General features: G+C 33.6%; 1 protein-coding gene across 3 annotated transcripts; it reads left to right on the plus strand.

Moving 5' to 3' along the window:
* The first annotated feature begins 11,966 nt into the window (after positions 1 to 11,966).
* LOC131675473 (synaptic vesicle glycoprotein 2B-like) lies at positions 11,967 to 20,647 on the plus strand. Of its 3 annotated transcripts, none has more exons than XM_058954464.1 (12): positions 11,967 to 12,185; positions 12,725 to 12,872; positions 12,942 to 13,122; positions 13,208 to 13,359; positions 13,471 to 13,529; positions 13,613 to 13,777; positions 13,862 to 13,950; positions 14,033 to 14,197; positions 14,422 to 14,541; positions 14,691 to 14,911; positions 15,410 to 15,572; positions 15,691 to 20,647. In XM_058954464.1, the coding sequence occupies exons 1-12, from the start codon at positions 12,060 to 12,062 to the stop codon at positions 15,869 to 15,871; spliced, it is 1,770 nt and encodes a 589-aa protein (XP_058810447.1). In that variant the 5' UTR covers positions 11,967 to 12,059; the 3' UTR covers positions 15,872 to 20,647. The 3 variants fall into 3 exon arrangements, with proteins under 3 accessions (XP_058810447.1, XP_058810445.1, XP_058810448.1); XM_058954465.1 differs by adding an exon at positions 12,608 to 12,658 and having other exon boundaries at positions 12,072 to 12,185; positions 13,208 to 13,529; XM_058954462.1 differs by having other exon boundaries at positions 13,208 to 13,529.
* Positions 20,648 to 21,287: the final 640 nt, after the last annotated feature.

The raw sequence follows: 21,287 nt of genomic DNA on the forward strand, positions 1-21,287 counted from the left end.
TAAATTCGAATTTAATTAGTTTTTTTTTTTTAATTACAGAAATATTTTAGATATCGAAACTGAAATAAGATGTCCGCGATTGGAAGATTTAAGTCTTAAATTTAAACCATCATGCATATATCATAGTCAAAATCGCGAGAATATAGTATGTGCTGCAGTAAATACACAAAAGATACACGATTGGATGATGGAAAGACAAAAACAAGCAAAATCAAAAGGGATCGACACAGTCGAAAGTTTTACAGATGACTATAATTCATATAAAAATTCAACTGAATATTTAAAAATAGCTATGTCAGACACTGAACATAAAGATTATAGACAAAGTGTACTCTATTCAATGTATAATTAAAAATAATAAATATTAAATAAATAATTAATGTGTGCTTATTTAAATAGTAAAATAATCATAACGATTGTAAGAAAGGGTGAACGGATGGGAATAAGGTTCTCTCCTAGCAGAGATGTTTAGGAGGAACATCTCAAGGAGGTGTCAGTCGAGCGACTGCATTCGTAGTCTCTAGCATTCTCACGAAAACAGTTCCCTTTGTGGAGAGAGCACGTATTGACTATAGACAGCATATGCTCCCCTCCGCGCACCATGGTCCACACTTAGCTAGAGCGTAGGAGAGAGAGAGAGAGAGAGAGAGAGAGAGAAAGAGAGAGAGAGCGCACGTTTACTACTACTATAGTAGCGCATCCCCATCAGGCCAGAACTATAGACAGCATGCGCTCCCCTCCTCCTCCACGCACACACTGTGGTCCACGCTAAGTTAGAGTGAAGGAGAGAGAGAGAGAAAGAAAGAGAGAGCATACGTTTAATACTACTATAGTAGCGCATCCCCATCAGGCCAGAACTATAGACAGCATGCGCTCCCCTCCTCCTCCGCACGCTCACGCCCTATACCAAATGTATGCGTGTGTAGCTAATATACACAATATGCATCCTCTAAGATACATGTGGCATTGGCTCTAGTGGTAGAACGCTAGCCTGCCAACCCAGAGGACTCCGGTTCGATTCTCCGGTCTGTCTCTTCATTTTTTTCAAAAAATCGTCGCTATTTTCTATTCGTTTCATTCTCAATGTAGCAAGTAAATTGTTAATAATATATATTGTTATAACCACTACTAATTAATGAAATAAAATACAACGATATGTAAAAGAAACTAAAACTTGTATTAGAATCGTTGAAAATAGCGTGTGTATATAATATCAGCTCATGAACACAACTAACTAACTAATAATAATACAGATTACTTAGCAACCAAACAATCACTTAGTAACCAACAAATTAGAACGTCGAATATACTACATTGCTCCTCCTTCATTCAAATTGTCGCCCCGACAATCTAAATAAAACAAAATACTCAGAAATCTTGACTCTTGAACCTTGAACCTTGAATCGTAAACCTTGAACCAAGATGTCAACTTTGTCAAGCGAGTTTATTCTTCCGTTAAAGAACAGAAGCCCGTGTCTTGAAAAGCTTCAATCTTAAACCTTGAATCTTCAATCTTAAACCTTGAATCTTCAATCTTAAACCTTGAGTCTGTTGTGTAATGTTGTAGTGTATAACGTGTTGGATTTTTACAAGGGTGGGGAATTATCATGCTGTGGACCTCACCTTGTATATTACCTTGACATTCGTCTTATATCTCACGGGAAAAACCACAGCTCAAAATAACCGTGAGAAAGGTAAGTGTGTTACCTATCGTGGTATGTAGCTAACCTATCAATATGTACAATCTTCTTTTTGTGTTTTGGTAATTGCTGGATGCAGAAAACCATGTCGTTAATCTTTTTGACGATTCTGTAAGGTCCTACCCAAGTACTCTGAAGGTTTGGTGTTTTTCCTTTGACTTTGCGAGGGTTAAAGAACCATACTTTTTGGTTTACTGGAAAATGAACATGTCTAGCTGTCTTATCATAAGTTTTCTTTGTTCTTTGAGAAGCAATAGTGATGTTTTGTCGTGCCGAATTGTGTATAGTGTTAAGTGTTGATTTTAACTGTTGTACGTAATCAGTAGTTAACAATTCTTCTCGGTTGGGAGGTGATAGGAAGTCGTAGATCGGCACCAGTGTACATTTCAGCTGGTGTAACGCCGGTGGTAGCATGAGTCGAGGATCTGTAAGCCAAAAGATATAAGGCAACCCACCGATCCCAATCTTTTTGATTGTCTGCGATGTATTTAGATAAATAGTCTAAAATTGTTTTGTTCTGTCTTTCTACTTGTCCATTTGATTGCGGGTGTAGGGGTGTTGTTCGTGTTTTCTTAATACCTAACAGATCAGATAACTCTTTTATTAAAATAGCATCAAAATTAGTGCCTTGATCAGTATGGATTTCTAAAGGAACTCCATATCGACATACAATTTCTCGAACAAGCACTTCAGCAATAGTTTTTGTTCGCATATTAGGAAGAGGAAAAGCTTCTACCCATTTCGTAAAACAATCAGTTATAACTAACAGATACTTATTTCCTAAAGAAGAAATTGGAAAACGGCCTAAAATATCCATTTGAAGTCTTTCAAATGGTAATCCTACATTATAAATCTTCATCTGATTATGACCTTTATCAGATGGACCTTTTCTAGCAACACAAGTGGAACAAGACTTACACCAATTTTCAACATCTCTTTTATAAGAAACCCAATAAAATCTTTTACGAATCTTATCTAAGGTTTTATTTACACCAAAATGACCTCCTGACGGAAAATCGTGAGCTTCTTTCAAAACGATATTGGTAAAGTCTTTCGGTACAATCAATTGAAGAATTTTGAACTTCAAATTTGGGCTAATCCATTCTTTATATAAGATATCATCTACAACTAACAACGAATCCCATTGAGACAAGTATAATTTTATAGATTCATCCTCCGAAGAAACATTTTGCCATAAAAGTTTGATGTTATTCTTTTTACAATTTAAAATGGTCTTAATGACATTGTCCTGATGTTGACGTTTTCGCCAATCAGTTAATGAAGACTCTTCAAAACAAATACGACCTACAGTACAACTGTTATTTAAAAATTTAAATTCTAATTTCGAACAATGAGTACAAGATGAACTGTTACAGGGTCTTCTCGAGAGTCCATCTGCATTACCATGCGAAATACCTTTACGATGTAAAACTTGAAAGTCATATTGATCAAGTTTTGCTATCTATCTTGCTAATTGACCATCTAAGTCCTTAAACGAAAGTAGACATGTTAAAGCAGAATGATCAGTTCTGATGAAGAAAGGTCGACCGCATAAATAATGATGAAAGTTTTTTACAGAATCTATAACTGCTAGTAATTCGCGACGAGTTACACAATAATTTCTTTCTGCCTTAGACAAGACGCGACTATAATAACCTATAACGACTTCTCTATTATCCTGATTTTGAGAAAGGACAGAACCTAAACCATGATTAGAAGCATCAGTATCCAACAGAAAAGGTGAATTTAACCGAGGAAAAGCTAAGATAGGTGGCGAAGACAGAGCCTTTTTCAGATTTAAAAATGCAGTTTGACATTCATCCGTCCAAACAAAAATATCTTTTCGATCTGCCAAATTGTACAAAGGTTTAGCTATAGAAGAGAAACCTTTAATGAAACGCCTATAATAAGAACACAATCCAATAAAACTTTTAATTTGATCTTTATTTACTGGAATCGGCCATTGAGTTATCGTTTCAATTTTCTTAGGATCTGTTTTCTTGCCGAATTCGGACACTATATGACCAAGATATTCTACTTCACGTTGGAAAAAATTACATTTCTTTTTATTTAATCTCAAATTTGCTTGCCGAATCCTTGAAAAAACAGTCCTAAGGTTGTCTATCATGTCATCAAATGATTTAACCATAACCATGACATCATCTAGATAGATTAAGCAAATATCATCAAGAATATCTCGAAGAATTTTCTCCATTAGTCGCTCGAAAGTAGCGGGAGCATTGCACAACCCGAAAGCCATGACAATAAATTGCCATAAACCGTTACCAATTGAAAAAGCAGTTTTTTCTCTATCTTCTTCACGGATTTTTACCTGCCAATAACCGCTTTTTAAGTCTAAAGTGGAAAACCAAGAATTTCCAGCCAGTTTGTCTAGAGTGTGATCTATTCTAGGTAAAGGATAAGAATCTTTAACTGTTTTTGAATTTAATTTACGAAAATCAACGCAAAATCTCCACGCACCATCTTTTTTCTTTTTTAACACTATCGGAGAACACCAAGAACTGGAAGATTCTTCAATAACACCTTGGTCTCGTATGTCTGAAATCATTTTATTGACTTCAGCTTTCAGATGAAATGGTATAGGACGAACCGATTGTTTAATAGGAACTGAATCTGTTAATTGAATTGTATGCTCAATAAGGTTACATTTACCTGTTACGTCGTTATCTTCAAAAATATCTTGAAAATCAGTAAGAAGTTGTGAAAATTTATTCTTTTGAGAAAAATTCAACTCTTTTGAATTTTTCTCAAGTAAATCTTGTAGTTGAGCAGGAAATTCAGTACTTAATTGTATAATTCTAGAACAAATTTTTTGGTTAATGTTAGTCCTAACAGAGTTTGGAACATCAGAAAAAATGTCATTAATGGAATCTGCAATTCCGGAGTTATTCAAAAAATCGCAGCCAAGTATACAATCATCGATTATATCGGCAACAAAAACTATCATACGAACAGAATATTTACCTAAACAAATCTGAACAATAGTCTTAAATTTAATAGGAACACCTTCACCTGTAGGGTATTTCAAAGAATCTTGAATGAGAGGAATGTAAAGGCAATTTTTGTCAACAAATTTTGAATTCAAAATAGAAACATCTGAACCTGAATCAATTTTGAGTATGCAAGTCTTATTATCTACCGTGCCTTCGAATTCAAAAGTTTTAAAATTTCTAAGAACTCTACATACCCGAGGAAAAGGAGTAAATTGAGGAGCTCTTACATTAGTAGTTAAACTCGCTCCCGAAAGTCTAACAATATTCAGTTTTCCTGTTGAGAGTTCGGGCAGTGTGTACGAACGTGGCCTTTTTGTTTACAAGCAAAACATTCAACGTTTTTAAGCCAATCCTTAACGTTGAAATCCTTAGCTTTTCCATTCGGAGCTTTGAAGTCAGTTTGTTTGTCTGATATATTTTGTGGTGAAGTTTGAGATGTTTAATCTCATTCTTTTGTGAAAATGAAGTCCTATTCTGTTCCCTGATAGTTTTAATTTCTTGTGCTCGAGATAAGGCAATCTATAATGACGTAATTTTTTCTAACTGAAGTATTTCTTTAATCCCTTTATTAAAAATACTAGTGATGAATTGAGAACAAGCTATTTTATCCTCAACTTCACTAGAATATTCCGAATAAGCTAAAGTAGCTAATCTTTCAATATCAGCAGCCAAAGTCGGAAAATCTTCTCCTAGTTTTTGACATCTGGTGTGAAAGAGTGAATAACTAATAGATTCTAAATGTTTGTCCCCGAATCTTTCTTCTAATTTCTGTATCAGTGAATGAAAAGTTATTGTTTCAGATGTCGGATAACTTCTAAGAATAGATCGAGCATTACCACGTAAGCACGAACCTAAAACTACCATCTTTTTATCATCTGTCCAACGATTAGCTTTTGAAATAAGCTCAAACTGACACAAAAATTCGCAAAGTGGTGCTGAACCATCGTATGTATCGACTTTTAGAGTGTAACCTATCCCTAGATCTGTGAGTGGAATCGGTGTATTCGTTGCTGGATATGCTTGCGCGAGGTTGGGTTGAGCATGTGACAAAATACGTGTGTTTGTGAGGTTAGAAGGATAGCGACTTAGCTGGTTGACTTCCCGACGAAGTCGGTTGAATTCTTGACGAAGCTCAGAGAAGTCTGTATTACGCGCGCGCAGCTCTGTTACGAGACTCTGCTCTTGGCTGGCCTGTAGCTGTAGCGCCTCTTCAAGTTCACAGCATTGAGCTTTTTCAGCATCCAGCTGAGCGCGCAATGTTGTCACTTCTTGAAGAAGATCATCGGACATTGCTCGCTACTCGCTCAACGACAGCAATGCCTCTTGCAGAGCCGAATTAGCGGTCGATGCAACAGCAGGAAGTACAGGGTGCAGTGCAGGAGTATCTAAAGGGCCACTTAAATTCGGAAAAAATAAATTAGTACCTGTATGTTGGGTTATGTCTGTGACATCCGATTGTTGTTCGAAATGTCCTTGTGTATTAGTGGCGATTTCAGAGGCAGCAGCTATTGCAGCAGCAACCGAAGCGGCATCAGCAATATTCGTCGTAATTGTATTAGCGCTTGCCGCTGCCTGCGCTCTTGTCCTCGGTGGTGTCCGGTGTGTAGACATAGTTGAGATTCAAACTTAATAGAAGAAACAAATGTCGGATCCCGGCTGAGCCCCCAAAATGTTATAACCATTACTAATTAATGAAATAAAATACAACGATATGTAAAAGAAACTAAAACTTGTATTAGAATCGTTGAAAATAGCGTGTGTATATAATATCAGCTCATGAACACAACTAACTAACTAATAATAATACAGATTCCTTAGCAACCAAACAATCACTTAGTAACCAACAAATTGGAACGTATCGAATATACTACAATATTTATAACTTAAAAAAAAAAACATTTAAATTTAATTAGACTGAAAGCACTAGGTATAGGGTCCCTAGGGACTAGGAGCCCTAGGGACTAGGAGCCCTAGAAACCTTCCTCAAAAATTATAAACAATTATTAACATTAATAACAATAATTAACATGGAAGGGATAGAGGCCAGGGAATCAATGGGTTAAACCAAGGGACCCCCCACGAATATTGTTAATAATAATTCACAGTGCGCTTGAACGGTCGTTAAACACGAGGTGAAAACCACATTGAATTTTCTTCTTGTAATTGATTCTAGAGCATGTATAGACCCTATTTCCGAAAGAAATTAAAAAATCCGATTAGCCGTTTTTTTTTTTCATTTTTTTATTCTTGAAAAAATTGATACTTTGAAATAACATTCAAAATTATTTAAAAAATAGTTTATTTATGTTAATAATTCATAGTAAGTTCTTATACATCTATAAAATGTATATATATAAAATATGTAATATACTTATTAGAGAGTATATGTTCATTTATATATATGTATATATATATTCTGTAATAAATACCTTATACTACAATAGTACTATCATAACATCACATGTACTGGCATGAGTCTATAAACACGACCGAGCAGAGTGTTTACAAATGTAGTTGGATTTTTGATCAGTCCGTGATTATCAATCGAAGGTAGCAAACGTGCGAAAACGCGCCTTATATATTATCGATGGACTACTCAAATATTGAAAAATGTCTAAACCGTTCAAAACTCACAAACGAACTCATGCAGATTGTCGTAAAAGTTTATGTTTACTCTGCTTAAAGAAAAAACCTAAGTTAATAATAATAAATGGTGAACTTGAACAAAAAGTTCGTAAAGTTACCGGTTATAATAATCAAGACACTCGACTACCAAATGTTGTTTGTGAAACTTGTCGAATTAATATTTATCGACTATATAAAAGTAATTATTCAGTTAAAGAATTTCAATTACCTGACTTTTCAAAGTGGACATATCCGAAGCCTATTACTAGATCTAGTTCCGACAAAAATTGTGGCTGTACTTTGTGTGAAAAAGTAAGTGATGTCAGTCAGTACAATTTTACGAGAAAAAAGAAATTAGTCAAATCCAAAAACATTGTGAAAAAATGCGCTAAGTGTTTAAGTAATTTATCGCAAGGTCACCCTCACAAGTGTACTGCAGCAAGTAGTTACGACAATGTTGACAAGTTTATTAGTGAAAATTTAACAACACGCCAAAAAGAACAGTTAACAAGTAGTTTATTGAAAAATGTCGTATCACGAAACATTACCTCTCCTTCTTCGGGTGATGTGAAATTGACTCAAAAGCATGGTAAGCCTGTGAGAGTTGCTATTGTAAATAGCATGCTATTTCTTGCTAGCAAGAAACGTAAATATGAGCAAATATCGGCGAAAGATATGTCTACCATTGCATCCAATAACGGTTTATCTACGCAGAAAATAGCAAAAAATAGCTTCAGAAATTCGTTATTCAACTAGAAATAGGAAGATCATTGAACCTAATTTATTGAAGAAATTAAAAACTTATAACCATAGACTTGATGATTTCTTTGAAATTAAAAAAGTGAACTTGTTGACAGCAAAAAAGGGTGAGAGAGAAATAAATTCACAAAACGTGATTATTTGTAACGATGTAGGTAAATTAATTGAGCAGATTCAATTGTACAGAAAATTAGACAAACAATTTCATTTAAAATTTGGGATAGATGGTGGAGGAGGATTTCTTAAAGTGTGTCTGTCGTTGCAATCATTAAGTGATAGTGATACAAAAATAAAAAATAAAAAAAGACAATTCTTCACAGATGTTAATTTATCGGAAAATATGAAAGATTCAGGTGTAAAAAAATTGTTTTTGATTGGCTTAGCAGATGCGTCTCAAGAAAATTATGAGAACGTTGAGTTATTGTGGTGAACGTTAAAAATAAAAAGTTTCTCCAACTCTACTATTGCTACTGACTTGAAACTAGCGAACATTCTTGTGGGAATAATGAATCATGCCAGTATATTTCCGTGTACTTGGTGTACAGCAGAAAAAAAAGATTTGAGTTCAATCGAACAGTACAGAACAATTGGTGAGTGCATAGACAATTATAGAAAATGGGTAGAACGTGGTAGTAAGTTAAACGATGCGAAAAAATTCAAGAATTGTGTTCATTTGCCAATCATTTCTGATGATAGAAGACAAGAACTCATTGACATTATTCCACCACCCGAACTCCATCTCATGTTAGGCGTTGTAAATCATTTGTTTCAAAATATGTCATTATCATTTGAAAAAATAAGCTTAGATTGGGCAAAACAGTGCAACGTTTCTAAAGACTTTTTTAATGGGAACGCAAGTTTTGCCGGCAATGCTTGCAAAACTCTATTTAACAAAACAGATATCTTGCGCTCTTTAGCCAGCATTGATTGTTTGAAGTATGTGAGATGTTTTGATGATTTTTGCAATGTTGTGAATTCTTGTTTCGGTATGAATCTCGACCCAAATTACAGTACTTATATTGAAAAGTTTAAGGAAAGTTATATAGATTTAAATATAAGCATCACACCTAAAGTGCATGCTGTATTCTTTCATTTAAAATATTTTTGTGATAAAAGTGAGAAAAGTCTTGGTTTTTTTAGTGAACAATCCATTGAGTCAATTCATTCTGATTTTGCAAAGACTTGGGAAAAGTATAAATTGAATAAAACTCATGAAAATTATGCTAAAAATTTACTCAGAGCAGTTCAAGAATTTAATAGTCAACATATATAGTTTATGCTGCAGTGTTTATATGTTAAGTAACTATATATTATGTACACATATTTTGATAATTTGTTATATTTGTATACATGGTTATACCTTCACAATGTTACTGTGATTTATTGTGATTACTGTCAATAAATATTTTATTAAATAATTTTGAATGTTATTTCAAAGTATCAATTTTTTCAAGAATAAAATAATCAAAAAAAACGGCTAAGCGGATTTTTTTATTTCTTTCGGAAATAGGGTCTATACATGCTCTAGAATCAATTACAAGAAGAAAATTCAATGTGGTTTTCACCTCGTGTTTAACGACCGTTCAAGCGCACTGTGAATTGTTAACAATAATAATTATTATTAACATGAAAGGGTTAAGCCAGGGGGGCCAAAGGTTAAGCCCGGTGGGGTCAAAGGGTTACGGACCCTCCGCAGGTGTGCTGGAACATACGTATGTTTCAGCACACCGGGGACCCCCCACAGGTGTGCTGGAACATACATTGCTATACTACTCACGTAAAATGGCTCACGATTATTCTGGAAAGAATTAACGAAGCGGGCCTTACCATCAATAGGAAAAAGTCCAAGATTTGTATGTCCAAAATTCGTTATCTTGGCGTGTTAGTTAATCGTGACGGTTGCCGGCCAGACCCTAAAAGAGTGCGACCAATTTTAGAGTACCCGGCGCCAGAAATCTACAACGATTGCGACGTTTTCTTGGTATGGACTCGTGGTACCGCAAATTCTTGCAGGATTTTGCTACACTGGCTGCGCCTCTTACGTCTCTCACGAAAAAAGACACCAAGTATGGACGGAAGAGCACTATACTGCTTTCACACAGATAAAAGCACTTCTTGCTGCAGCCCCTGTCTTAGCAAGACCTGACTTCTCTGCGCCGTTCATTCTTGAGTTGATGCCAATGATACGGGCCTCAGCAGTGTCTTACTTCAGAAGACAGAAGAAGGGGACCGCGTCCTGTGTTTTGCTAGTCGCATTCTCACGCCTACAGAACGCCGACTATCGGTGACCGAACGTAAATGCCTTGCAGTTATTTGGTCAATAGAAAAATTCCGGCCATACATCGAGGGATATCACTTCACAGTGGTGACTGATCACCACAGCTATGTGTGGCTCCAAAATCTACGGAGCTCCAATAGTAAGTTAGGCCGATGGTCTTTGCGCTTTCAGGCATACGATTTCAACATCGTACATCGCAAGGGCGAGGATAATGTCGTGCCCGATGCGCTTTCTCGTATGGACGAGACAGATGAAAACGTAATAGCTTCGCTAGCGTCTTTCACTGTTGCTAAAGATATAAAGGACCCTTGGTATCGGCGTAAGTTTCTGCAGGTTGGACGGGATCCAAAAGCACACCCTTACTGGAAGATTGTTGACGGTCGTTTGTATTTGTATCGACCCGACCCTATGATCGACGATCTCATGGGAGATGCCGACGATTGGAAGCTCATTGTTCTAAGAGAACAGCGCGAGTAGGTTCTCATGTAATGTCATGAGGAACCCACAGCCGGCTATTTAGGCCGATACACAACTCACCAGAGGGTGGTGCTACGTTATTACTGGTCAAGTGTCTACAAAGATACTGCATACTTTGTACGTAACTGACAAGTGTGCCAGCAAATTAAAGTCGAACAATGAGCCCCTGGTGGACTGGTGGGAAAACACGTTGTTTCCCGTCCATGAGAAATCGTCTGTGGTGATACGATGGGCCCCTTTCCGAGATCGCCTCAAAGAAACGAACACTTACTCATCTTCATGGATATCTTCACGAGATGGATAGAGTGTATTCTGATCCGCAAGACCAGTGCCAAAATAATCAAGAGAGAGATTAATTATCGCATCTTTTTACGTTTTGGAATCTCTGATAGATTCCTATCAGACAATGGCACGCCCTTTAAAAACTCGTTAGTCGAATCTTTTTTAGATGCACATGGCGTCTTTTACGGCACATGCGCTCCTTATTCCCCCAAATCGAACCCGACTGAGCGAGTAAACCGTTGAATTTAGTTTACTTCAGTTTAATAGATGGCATTGAGTCTCCGAATGAGCAACAATGTTCCATTCGAGGCGCATGCGCGAAACAATGTCATAATAACCTTTTTAAATACGCAAGAGTATTATTTTATTTTAATTAATTAAATGATAAACTTTTTAATAATTTTATATTGGGTACCAATAATGCGTGAGACGCACTAACGATTGGTATATTGTGAAAAATTATTTTCACGATATAAACTACTATATTTGGAGAATCAAATTTGGGTGCTAGCGCAAGCACCTATAATTAATTTTATCTGTTTTTCACATAAAGAAAATGAGCATAATCGACGCACAAACGTATGTGATTAATTAAAAACCGCCTAATTGAATGGTGAAATTAATTTATAGATTTGTTCAATATTTCAATTTTTGGGTGCTAACTTTTAAGACCTCTCCCGTCCTGAATGGAATTGTGCTTCAGCTTCGGTGCTCTGATCACCACGGGGCGTTCGAGTCAGTAAATTCGGTCGGGTGCACTAGGAAGCATTTCCGTCAGCAATCTCCCTACTAATCTCTGATCGGAGTCTGAGGAAGAAAGTCTGTCTGGTGGGCAACGAGACGGACGCTTTTTTCTCGACCCAAAAGCAACAACGACAGCAACGACGTTTTACAGGCAGTAGGCTGCCCCTCTATTCCGAGGAAATGCAGCATCAACAACCATTGTCCGAGCAACAGCCAGTACCCGAACTTTCAGAACTCGTTCACGAAGCTGCAGTCACGCATGACCTTAGTCTTCTCGTTAATTTTCACGAAGAAGCCATTAAACAAGTGCATATTTTGTGTTCGTTTTCCGCATTCGGGATTCTCATTCTGTTTTAACTTATCCATTTTCTTTAATTATTATAGACAATAATTACAATACTGTTTCGAAATTAATAACCAAATCGCAGTTTTCAACTTTTATCTCACTTTCAAACTTTGTGGTCATTTCTAAACAACGCACTTTCAAACAAACCTTTACAATCACTATTCTAAGTTTAGTCTCTTGTGGTGTTATCAAGAATTGCAGAATTTTCTTAGTATGCCTATCTAATAGATTAATAGGATAGAGTTTCAATAAAATATTTCAATTATCTGTATTTGATAGATTGTTATTTGGTAATAATTGTTGTTCTATGTTGTATACATTTATTTTTAACCATGACATCTTTATTAATTTTTTTTTGTGTTTATATGTTCAACTAATTAAGAGAGAGAGGAAATTCTACTATTTCTTATGAAATTTCCCGTTAATGTTTAATGTAATTCATACTATCATTTTGTAGATTTATTTTAAATAATGAAAAACTAAAAATATTTATATATAGGCTGGAGTGGGATACTTTCAGACCTTGGCAGTACTTTACATTGGAATATGCCTTGCTGCAGATACAGTTGAATTTTTTGTTGTGCCCTATATCCTTCCTAGTGCTGAAGTTGAATTGTGCATCGAAGATAACGAGAAAGGATGGCTTGGTAGATTTATAATTTTTAATTTATCTTAAAAAAGTAAATCAATTGTTTAAAGCTTCAAATTTTTATAAGGCAATATTACTCTAATGGGTCTTGCTTTTGGAGGACTTTGCTGGGGAGGATTAGGTGACAGATTAGGGCGAAGAAGATCATTAATATCTGCTATGTCTGTACATGCTTTATTCAGTGGAGTTGCTACTTTTATGCCTACTTATGGAACTTTTATGACTGCTAGATTTTGCTCAGCAGTTGGGTGAGAATGGCTTGTAAACTGAGATAGTATAAATGTTGCATATTCATTTTAATCAAGGTAACAATTAATTAAACTTTTTTGGCAGGGTTGGTGGATCACTACCTTTATCATATGCATATTTAGCAGAATGTTGTCCGTGCTCTAGTCGTAGCAAATGGATTGGTCTACTAGTTGGAACTGGTGCTTTGGGAGGTGTTTATGCAGTTTTACTTGCTTGGGCAGTAGTTCCATCAACCGGTGAGATGGTTGTATTAGAAAACAAAGAGCACTTTAGTGCTTGGCATCGTTTTTTATTGCTATGCTGTATTCCTGCACTCTGTGCTACTGTTGGCCTAATATTTTTACCAGAGAGTCCACGTTATCTTGTTGAAGCTGGTCATGACGTTGAAGCTATGATGGTGTATCAGGTATATATCTACCTCTTATGCTCACTACCCTTAAATTTTTTTTTTTAATTACTAGCCAATGAATCCTTCCTATTATGTTCTAGAGGATATATAATAAAAACAATACACAAAGAAATGCTGTAGAAGCACAATATCCCCTCTCTGAATTAGAGCTTCCAAATAAAAGACCTCGTGGATTGGCTTCTTCATCTTCAGCCAGTAATCATAATTTAAGTGTTATGGCAGATATTATATATTCTATAGAAATGGTATTGATGTTTAATCTATTTTCTTTAAAAAACTAGCATTGAGTATGCTTAATATATTGCTAATAGTATATTTACATATTGTAGTTTGGGAGTTCATTTCTTGAATTATTTTCTATACCCTACTTCAAAGTAACAGTTGTTCTTCTAGTCATTTGGTCAGCTGCAGCATTTGGGTGTGCTCTCAAAAATAAATTCTTATATTTACTCAAAAAGTTATTTAAGATGTAATTTTGATATTATTTCAACTTTTTACAGACTTTATGGATTGATGTTGTGGTGTCCTGAATATTTAAAACTGTTAAGATCCATGGAATATAAAGCTCATACAAAAAAGCTGATTGGTCAAAATTACGTCAATAAAACATTCAGTGGGTCATTAGAAAATTGTCAATACAAAAATTCAAAATTTCTAAGCTGCAGGTAAAAATTAAATTATTAAATGAAACTTTGATTTATTATCAAATTAAATTCAAAACATCATGTCTTAACAAAAAAAGTATATTACATGAATATATAAGTTTAGACAATAATTCTTCAGTTAAATAAACTGTGGTTAATGTAGCAACTAATTGAATCAATTTTGTCGACTTGAATTTTATATCTATAATTTTAAGACTTACAACGTGAATTACGATATGTTGCAGATTTTCTAAAATAATATTCAGCCATATAATCTTTGACAATTGCACATTTCATTCAGTGGAATTTAGTAGTATAAAATCTAGTAGGACGCACTTTACCGACAGTGTAATTATTGATTCTAAGTAAGTTTGTTTTCTAGTTTTTTAATGTGTTAAGTATTTTTTTAAAATGATATAATTTTTCCTATCGATTAGGAGAAAATAATAAAATTAAATGTTATCCTTCATAACATAACAAATAAAATTTAATGATTTATTTTCCATTAAATTAGGTTTATTGATACAGATCTTTCTGCACAAGTTTTTACTAGATGTAAGCTAGAGAATAATACAGAACTAAGTTTAAGTGGTGCATGTCCTACTCTTGATTTAGATTATAACATCTACATTGAGGAAGCACTACATGGACATCTGGTAGCTCAATTAGTGTTTATACCTGCAGCTGCAATTGCTGGATTAGCATTAACTATATTTGAAAGGCCAAAAATGATTGGTTAGTTATTCTCTTTAACATAAGAACATCAAGAAATTTAATAGATTCAATTTGGAAAATAATATTTTAAAGATACTATTTATGAAATAAGAAATGTTTATTAACTTTCAAAAGGAGAGAGTTCTGTATTTAATCTATTTTTTTTATGTATGCACATACCTGGAATGGTTGAAATGATTTCAATGGGTTGGGCTCATTGAAAAGGCTATGCCACCGATGTGGTCTCATTTCATTATTGACTTAATCAAAGCATAATTTTGCAAAATAGTTGCAGAACATCCATAAATTTTGAGGTCGGCTTTTTCCTTTTTTTTTGTTTAATATTGTCTTATTTAAAATACAATTTCCCTTGAAGTTGTTACCGAAAAAATATGTCATGCATACAACGCAAGTATTTGCTCTTAGATATATATAAAAAATAACTCTTATAAAAATCGAAAAAGCAATAAAAATATACAAAATAATTGGTTAATCATATAATGTATTCGGTTATTATAGGTGCATCATTATTTTTCTCTTCTGTGACTGCAATCTGTTTACTGTTGGTCAGTACAAATAGCACTATCATTCTTGGCTTTGAAGGCAGTTTTATTGCAATATTTACTGTTGCTTGGACAGCTTTGACTTTGATCACTGTTGAGTATTATCCTACACATTTAAGGTATAAATAAATGCAGATTTAATATTTTATATACAAGGGATATATTATCTAATTTGTTATATTATAGCGATACGTTTTTCTTTATTGACAATATTCTAATATATAGATCTTATTACAGATGTACTGGATTTGGTTTGATGACAGCTAGTATTCGAATGTCAGGGTTGATAGGAACAGCAACTTACCAAACACTTGTTGGTACGTCTGTAATAGCCCCTGCATTGTTAACTGCAACAACCTTGATTATTGCTAGTATAGCTACATTCAAGTTGCCTAAAACTCGTGCAGTTTTTTTATAAATAACCATATTAGACTGTAAAGTAAATAATAAGTAATATTTTTTATAAGATTTCTTTTTCCAAAGCAAATTGAACATTATAATCTTTTGTGATATTAATTTCTGAGTGAATGTGCTTTTGAGCGTATTATACGACAAATCGGAAAGTGTAGTACAGAATGAAACAAGAAACAGTTCTATTACTTTTCAAAGCAACAAAATAATTTTTATATTAATTAACACATTATGAGCGGAGCAGTTATTTGTACCCGTTGCGAGGATTGCCACTTATAAGCGGGGAAGGTTCTAGAACTCGTTCCGCACATTACCGTTTAAAAGCGGGACAGGTACCCGATTAAAATAAGTAATTTTAAGTGAGAAAAGAGAAAAATAATGTTTTATCAAATATATGACTACGTCTCAAAGAACGTAAACGCAACAATGTCCGATATCCTGAACTAGCCGCCATAATGTGTTAAGACATCCATTTTTTATTACATACTTCTAAAACCAGAATTTTTATTTAATGTAAATGTTTGTGTTGACAGTTCTTTTTGACAAAATGAACAATCTCAGTTTTGATCAATCCAACTTATGAAATTAATTACTAAATAAATATTTCTATTATTGAAGATAAAAACTAAAAAAACTGTTGTTGAATGTTTGATTGTAATTACGACATTGAAATTGTATGAATGTTAATGAAAAAAAGCATTGGACAAACTAGTACGTATCCACATTATCAGTTTTTAGTTCCTGATATAAAAAGGGGTAGGCGTAAGGAATGAAGGAACTCAGCGGGAAATTATAGAATAACTGTGCGTCAGCAGTAAAAATAAGAAAACCAATTCACTAGTATACCAATAATAGGTCATTTTTTGTATCATAAGCGAGCTTTAGTATTCTTCAAGGATTTTGGTGTACTAAATCCAAATCTGGCCTTAAAATTGTTCCATCACGTCAGGTTTTTCAGATTTTTGAAAAAAAAAAAATATGAAAGTATTTCTTTTTTACGCCAACTTTAAACGATAATGTTTTGCCGAAATATCAATATGTGTTTAATTCTAAGATCTTCAAAATTGCTCGCTATTATAAGAAATTTGCTCTGTTATAATATATTTGTAAAGTAGATTATTTTTTATAAAAAAATTTAAATAATATACGTATATTAATGAGCAGTCACAGTCAACTCCATAAGTTAACGCATGCGCAAGACGATTGTTTAAATTGCTTACGATACGAAATACATTATTTAAATTTCTTTATAAAAAATAATGTACTTTTCAAATTTATAACGGGGAAAATTTCTTCCGATAGTAAGCAACTTTTGAAGAATTTAGGATCGAACAAATATTGATATTTCGGCAAGATATTATCGTTTAAAGTTTGCGTAAGAAAACCACTTTGATATTTTTTGGTTGAAAAATGTAATGCAAGCAAATTATTTGGCCAAAATAGCAAACCGAGCAATTTTGACACTATTGAAAATTATTTTATTTTAATTTTAACTATTTTGTGGGGCTGATCTGGGGGTAGTTAAAATTATTGGTTGATGAAAATATAAGCCAGGGAGTAATAGAGAAGGAAACACAACTCCATGTATAGGAAATGAACTAGCTTAAACGAGCAAAATCGCCAAGTTCACTTGATGAAATAGCCACCCTTAAGTAGCATCAGATCTATCTAGCGAGCACTGTCCGTACCCTGCAGGCAGCCGATTTTATCTACTGATTACTCGGTGTCTACTTTTTATGACTCCAAGTTGTATTTACAACTTGATTATTGAGTGCCGAAAGCGATATACGAGTAATATATGATAATCTCATCACATTTGCTAAGCACTGTAATAAGTCCAAATACACATACGTATGCCTAAACACAAGCTTTCCAGGGTCTACCAGCTTGAATATTCCTTTTATACATTATACAGTGATGTCGACACGATAGCCGAAATGGTACCATTACTGCTTCGAATTAGCAAAGATGTTTGTTCGAAACTCGTCAACTTTTTTACATATGATATAGATAAACAATGTGCAATAAAATTTTTATTCCTTTTCATTTATATAAAAATAAAATGTGTACTACATATTTAGGAATAATTCAATCACAAGTAAAGTTTTTGTTCTTTATTTCATGTACTATCAAAATTTATTTTGTTTCTTTTCAAATAAAAAAAAACATTATTTTCCAAACGTAATTTCAAATATACATTTATCAAAGTATCTCGATAATTTTAGTTTAAAAAATTACTGATCTCGATCACTCGAATAATAAAACGTCTCCAACAATAAAATATTAATTTATTGCTGGATAAGTGAAAGCTTCAACGATTGCATTCAAATGAAGCATTTCTATCATATAAAAGACTCATTTTCTTAGTCGTTTTTTTTTTTTTTTTGAACTTGACATTTGGTTATTATGTCTCATAAGCGGTATTAATACACAATTGACACGTGCTAGATTTAATTAAATCAGTGATTATTATTTATGATATTCGGTAAAAGGTCGGTCGATGACTGATATAATTAATCCGATTCGAGATTGCAAAAAAACAAATAACCATGAAACATATTTTAATATATACATTAATTAATAGAATCAAGAACAATGTTTAAAAAATGATCGAAGAAAAAAAAAACAATGGTTGACGAGTTTCGAACCAATATCCTTACTGATTCGAAGTAGTAATGGTACCATTTCGACTATCGCGTCAACATCACTCTATACTGTATGAAAGGAATATTTAAACTGTTGGATCCTGGGGAGTTTGTGTTTAAGCTTACATTAGTGTGTTTGAACTTATTACAGTTCTTAGCAATTGTGATAAGATTATCATACATCGCTTGCGTTACTTAATTATCAAGTTTTAAGTACAATTTGGATTTTAAAAAATAAAGACACGAAGCAATCAGTAGATAAAATCGGCTGCCTGCAAGGTGTAGACGGCACTCGTTTGATGGATATGACGCTACTGGGGGGGGGGGGGGGTCATTATTCCATTGAGTGGACCTGACGATTCTACTCATTCAAGCTGGCTGAATTTTTGGTTCGGCACCCATATAAGTTGTGTCTCCTTCTCTATTACTCCTTGATATAAACCCCCCTTACCCTAGTCAGCAAAGTGTAATGGACAGTGAAACAAAAAAATACCATTCGAAATATCTCTAATTTAACCCTCCAAAAATGCTCATTATTTTAATTGAACTCCTTACTTTTTAAAATTATTAATATATATGTCAAAAACAACAATCTAATTTTATTATATGTTCTTTCCAAATGGATGGTTTATTGGGTTATTTGGAAAGAACATACAATAAAATTAGATTGTTGTTTTTAACATATATATTAATAATTTTGAAAAAGTAAGAGGAGTGCAATTAAATCGAGCAAGGGTTCAAATTTTCGCCTTGTTTCTTTGCAAAAATATTAAGTATTACTAAAGATATCGCAGTTGCAAAAAATGAAAAAATTATCATAGTTTTTAATTTTTTGTGGGACAAGTGAAGGGTTTGAATTAAAATAATGAGCATTTTTGGAGAGTTCAATTAGAGATATTTCGAATGGTATTTTTTTTTCACTGTCCATTACACTTTGCTGGCTGGGGTAAGCAAGGTTAGATATAATATAAGCCATTTCTATCAGTACAGCTCTTTAACTGAGGTAAAGAAACTCAGCGGAAAATTTTTGAAAATCGTTTCGAAAAAATTATTGAAAAATTGCTCGTGATTAACAAGGATAAGAAAACTATTTATTGACTCCGAGCAATTTCATTTTAATTAACAAAAAAAATTGTAAATTTGCTAACTCCTAGCTCTTGATAAAACGTTTCTGCGCGGTGTAAAAACGTTATATTTATATAAATTAATAGTTGCATACGTTAGTAAAAATCACGAGTAATTTTTCTACACTAATGTTTTGTGTTTCGACTCCTGATTTATTAATTAGTCATGATTATAATATTGCATGTTAGAGGGAGGGGTGGGCTGTTTGCTTCTATAGACTTTACTGAAATGAGCATGTCGAGATGACCCTGGCCAAAAAATGAATGATTTCCTCAGAAAAAAAATATACACCATTTGCTTCATCTTAATTTATACCGCCCAAAAACTGCCTTTTAGGAATTCATATCCATATAAATTTCGAAAAAAAGCCAAAAGAACGATATCTCGGAAAACTTATACTCCTGGCAGAAAAATGATTGATATTAAAAAAAAATACCACTAGTTCCATTATAATTTGTTCCACCCAAAAACTGTTTTTCTAGAATTTGGACCCACCCCCCTAAAAATAGAGAAAGAATAGAATTTCATAAGTTAATTTCACAATTGAAATTAACGTATTACTGAGCATGCACGGCGGAAACTCTATCTTCCAACAAAAAAATGTGCGATTATGAAAGAAAAAAAATTATAAATGACTTCTTAATTTATATCATAAAATAATACACAAAATTAATTAGTACCCCTGTAGAATTTGAATACAATGATTTTGGTGAAATTATAATTGATATATTTGATGAAATTATAATTGATACATTTTACAGGAAAATCACTTATTTTTTAAGAAAAAAATATATTTTCAACTTTTCTTAAATTGTACTAACTAAAAATAATTATATTGTAACTTTTACCCTTTAAAATTTAATAAAACAAGTTAATATACAAAGTTCTAAGTTAACGTGTGTTATTAAATTCCTACATCCACAAAAACAGCTAATTACTCGGATGATAAAGTATAAATAAAGTATATCGATGTGACGGCTAGCCGTAACTTAGTTTTTTTTTGGTCAATTCAATTATTAAATATGACGAACGGAGTGGGAACCTTCCTGATTTCCCACGATGAAAACGCGTTCGAAATAAAATGTTTAAACTTTGATAGTGGCCCGAGCCTGCGTACTCAGCCTTACAATCAACGCTCTATCCTGATTTGTCTCACGCGCATGTGTTGACAGGAGCCTACGATTATCGTGTATACATCGTGAAGCGTTATCGCGCTGATAATGGAAGGGGCTCATAAAAAGCAATTTATCTTTTTTTTTTCCCACCGAATTTTAAGAAAATATCCGTAATATTAAATAGATTTTCATGATTTTTGTAAGTTATTATAATGCTCATCTTTTTAGTCACCAAATAACCAATAAATAATTTTATATTAGTACAATAATGTATTTTATAATAAATCATAGAAGGTTTGGATTTTTTTAGTAATTAAGTTATTGTAATAATCTCTATGTATCGTTAAAATTAACTAAGTTTAGTACGATTTTGTAGAAGTAATTATAAACTATAGCGTTACTCTTGCTCTTAAAAGTGGCACTCCAAGAGCTATCTCTGGAGAAAAGGGCCCAAGTTAAAAATTCAATCAAGAAGTCACCCAACTACATCCAGAATAGAGAGAAAGAGAGAGAAAAAGGTCAAAGAGCAGAGATAGCG

The sequence above is a fragment of the Phymastichus coffea genome, unplaced genomic scaffold (genome assembly GCF_024137745.1).
Source record: "Phymastichus coffea isolate CEN01 unplaced genomic scaffold, Cenicafe_Pcof_1.1 PCOF00023, whole genome shotgun sequence".
Lineage (NCBI taxonomy): Eukaryota > Metazoa > Arthropoda > Insecta > Hymenoptera > Eulophidae > Phymastichus > Phymastichus coffea.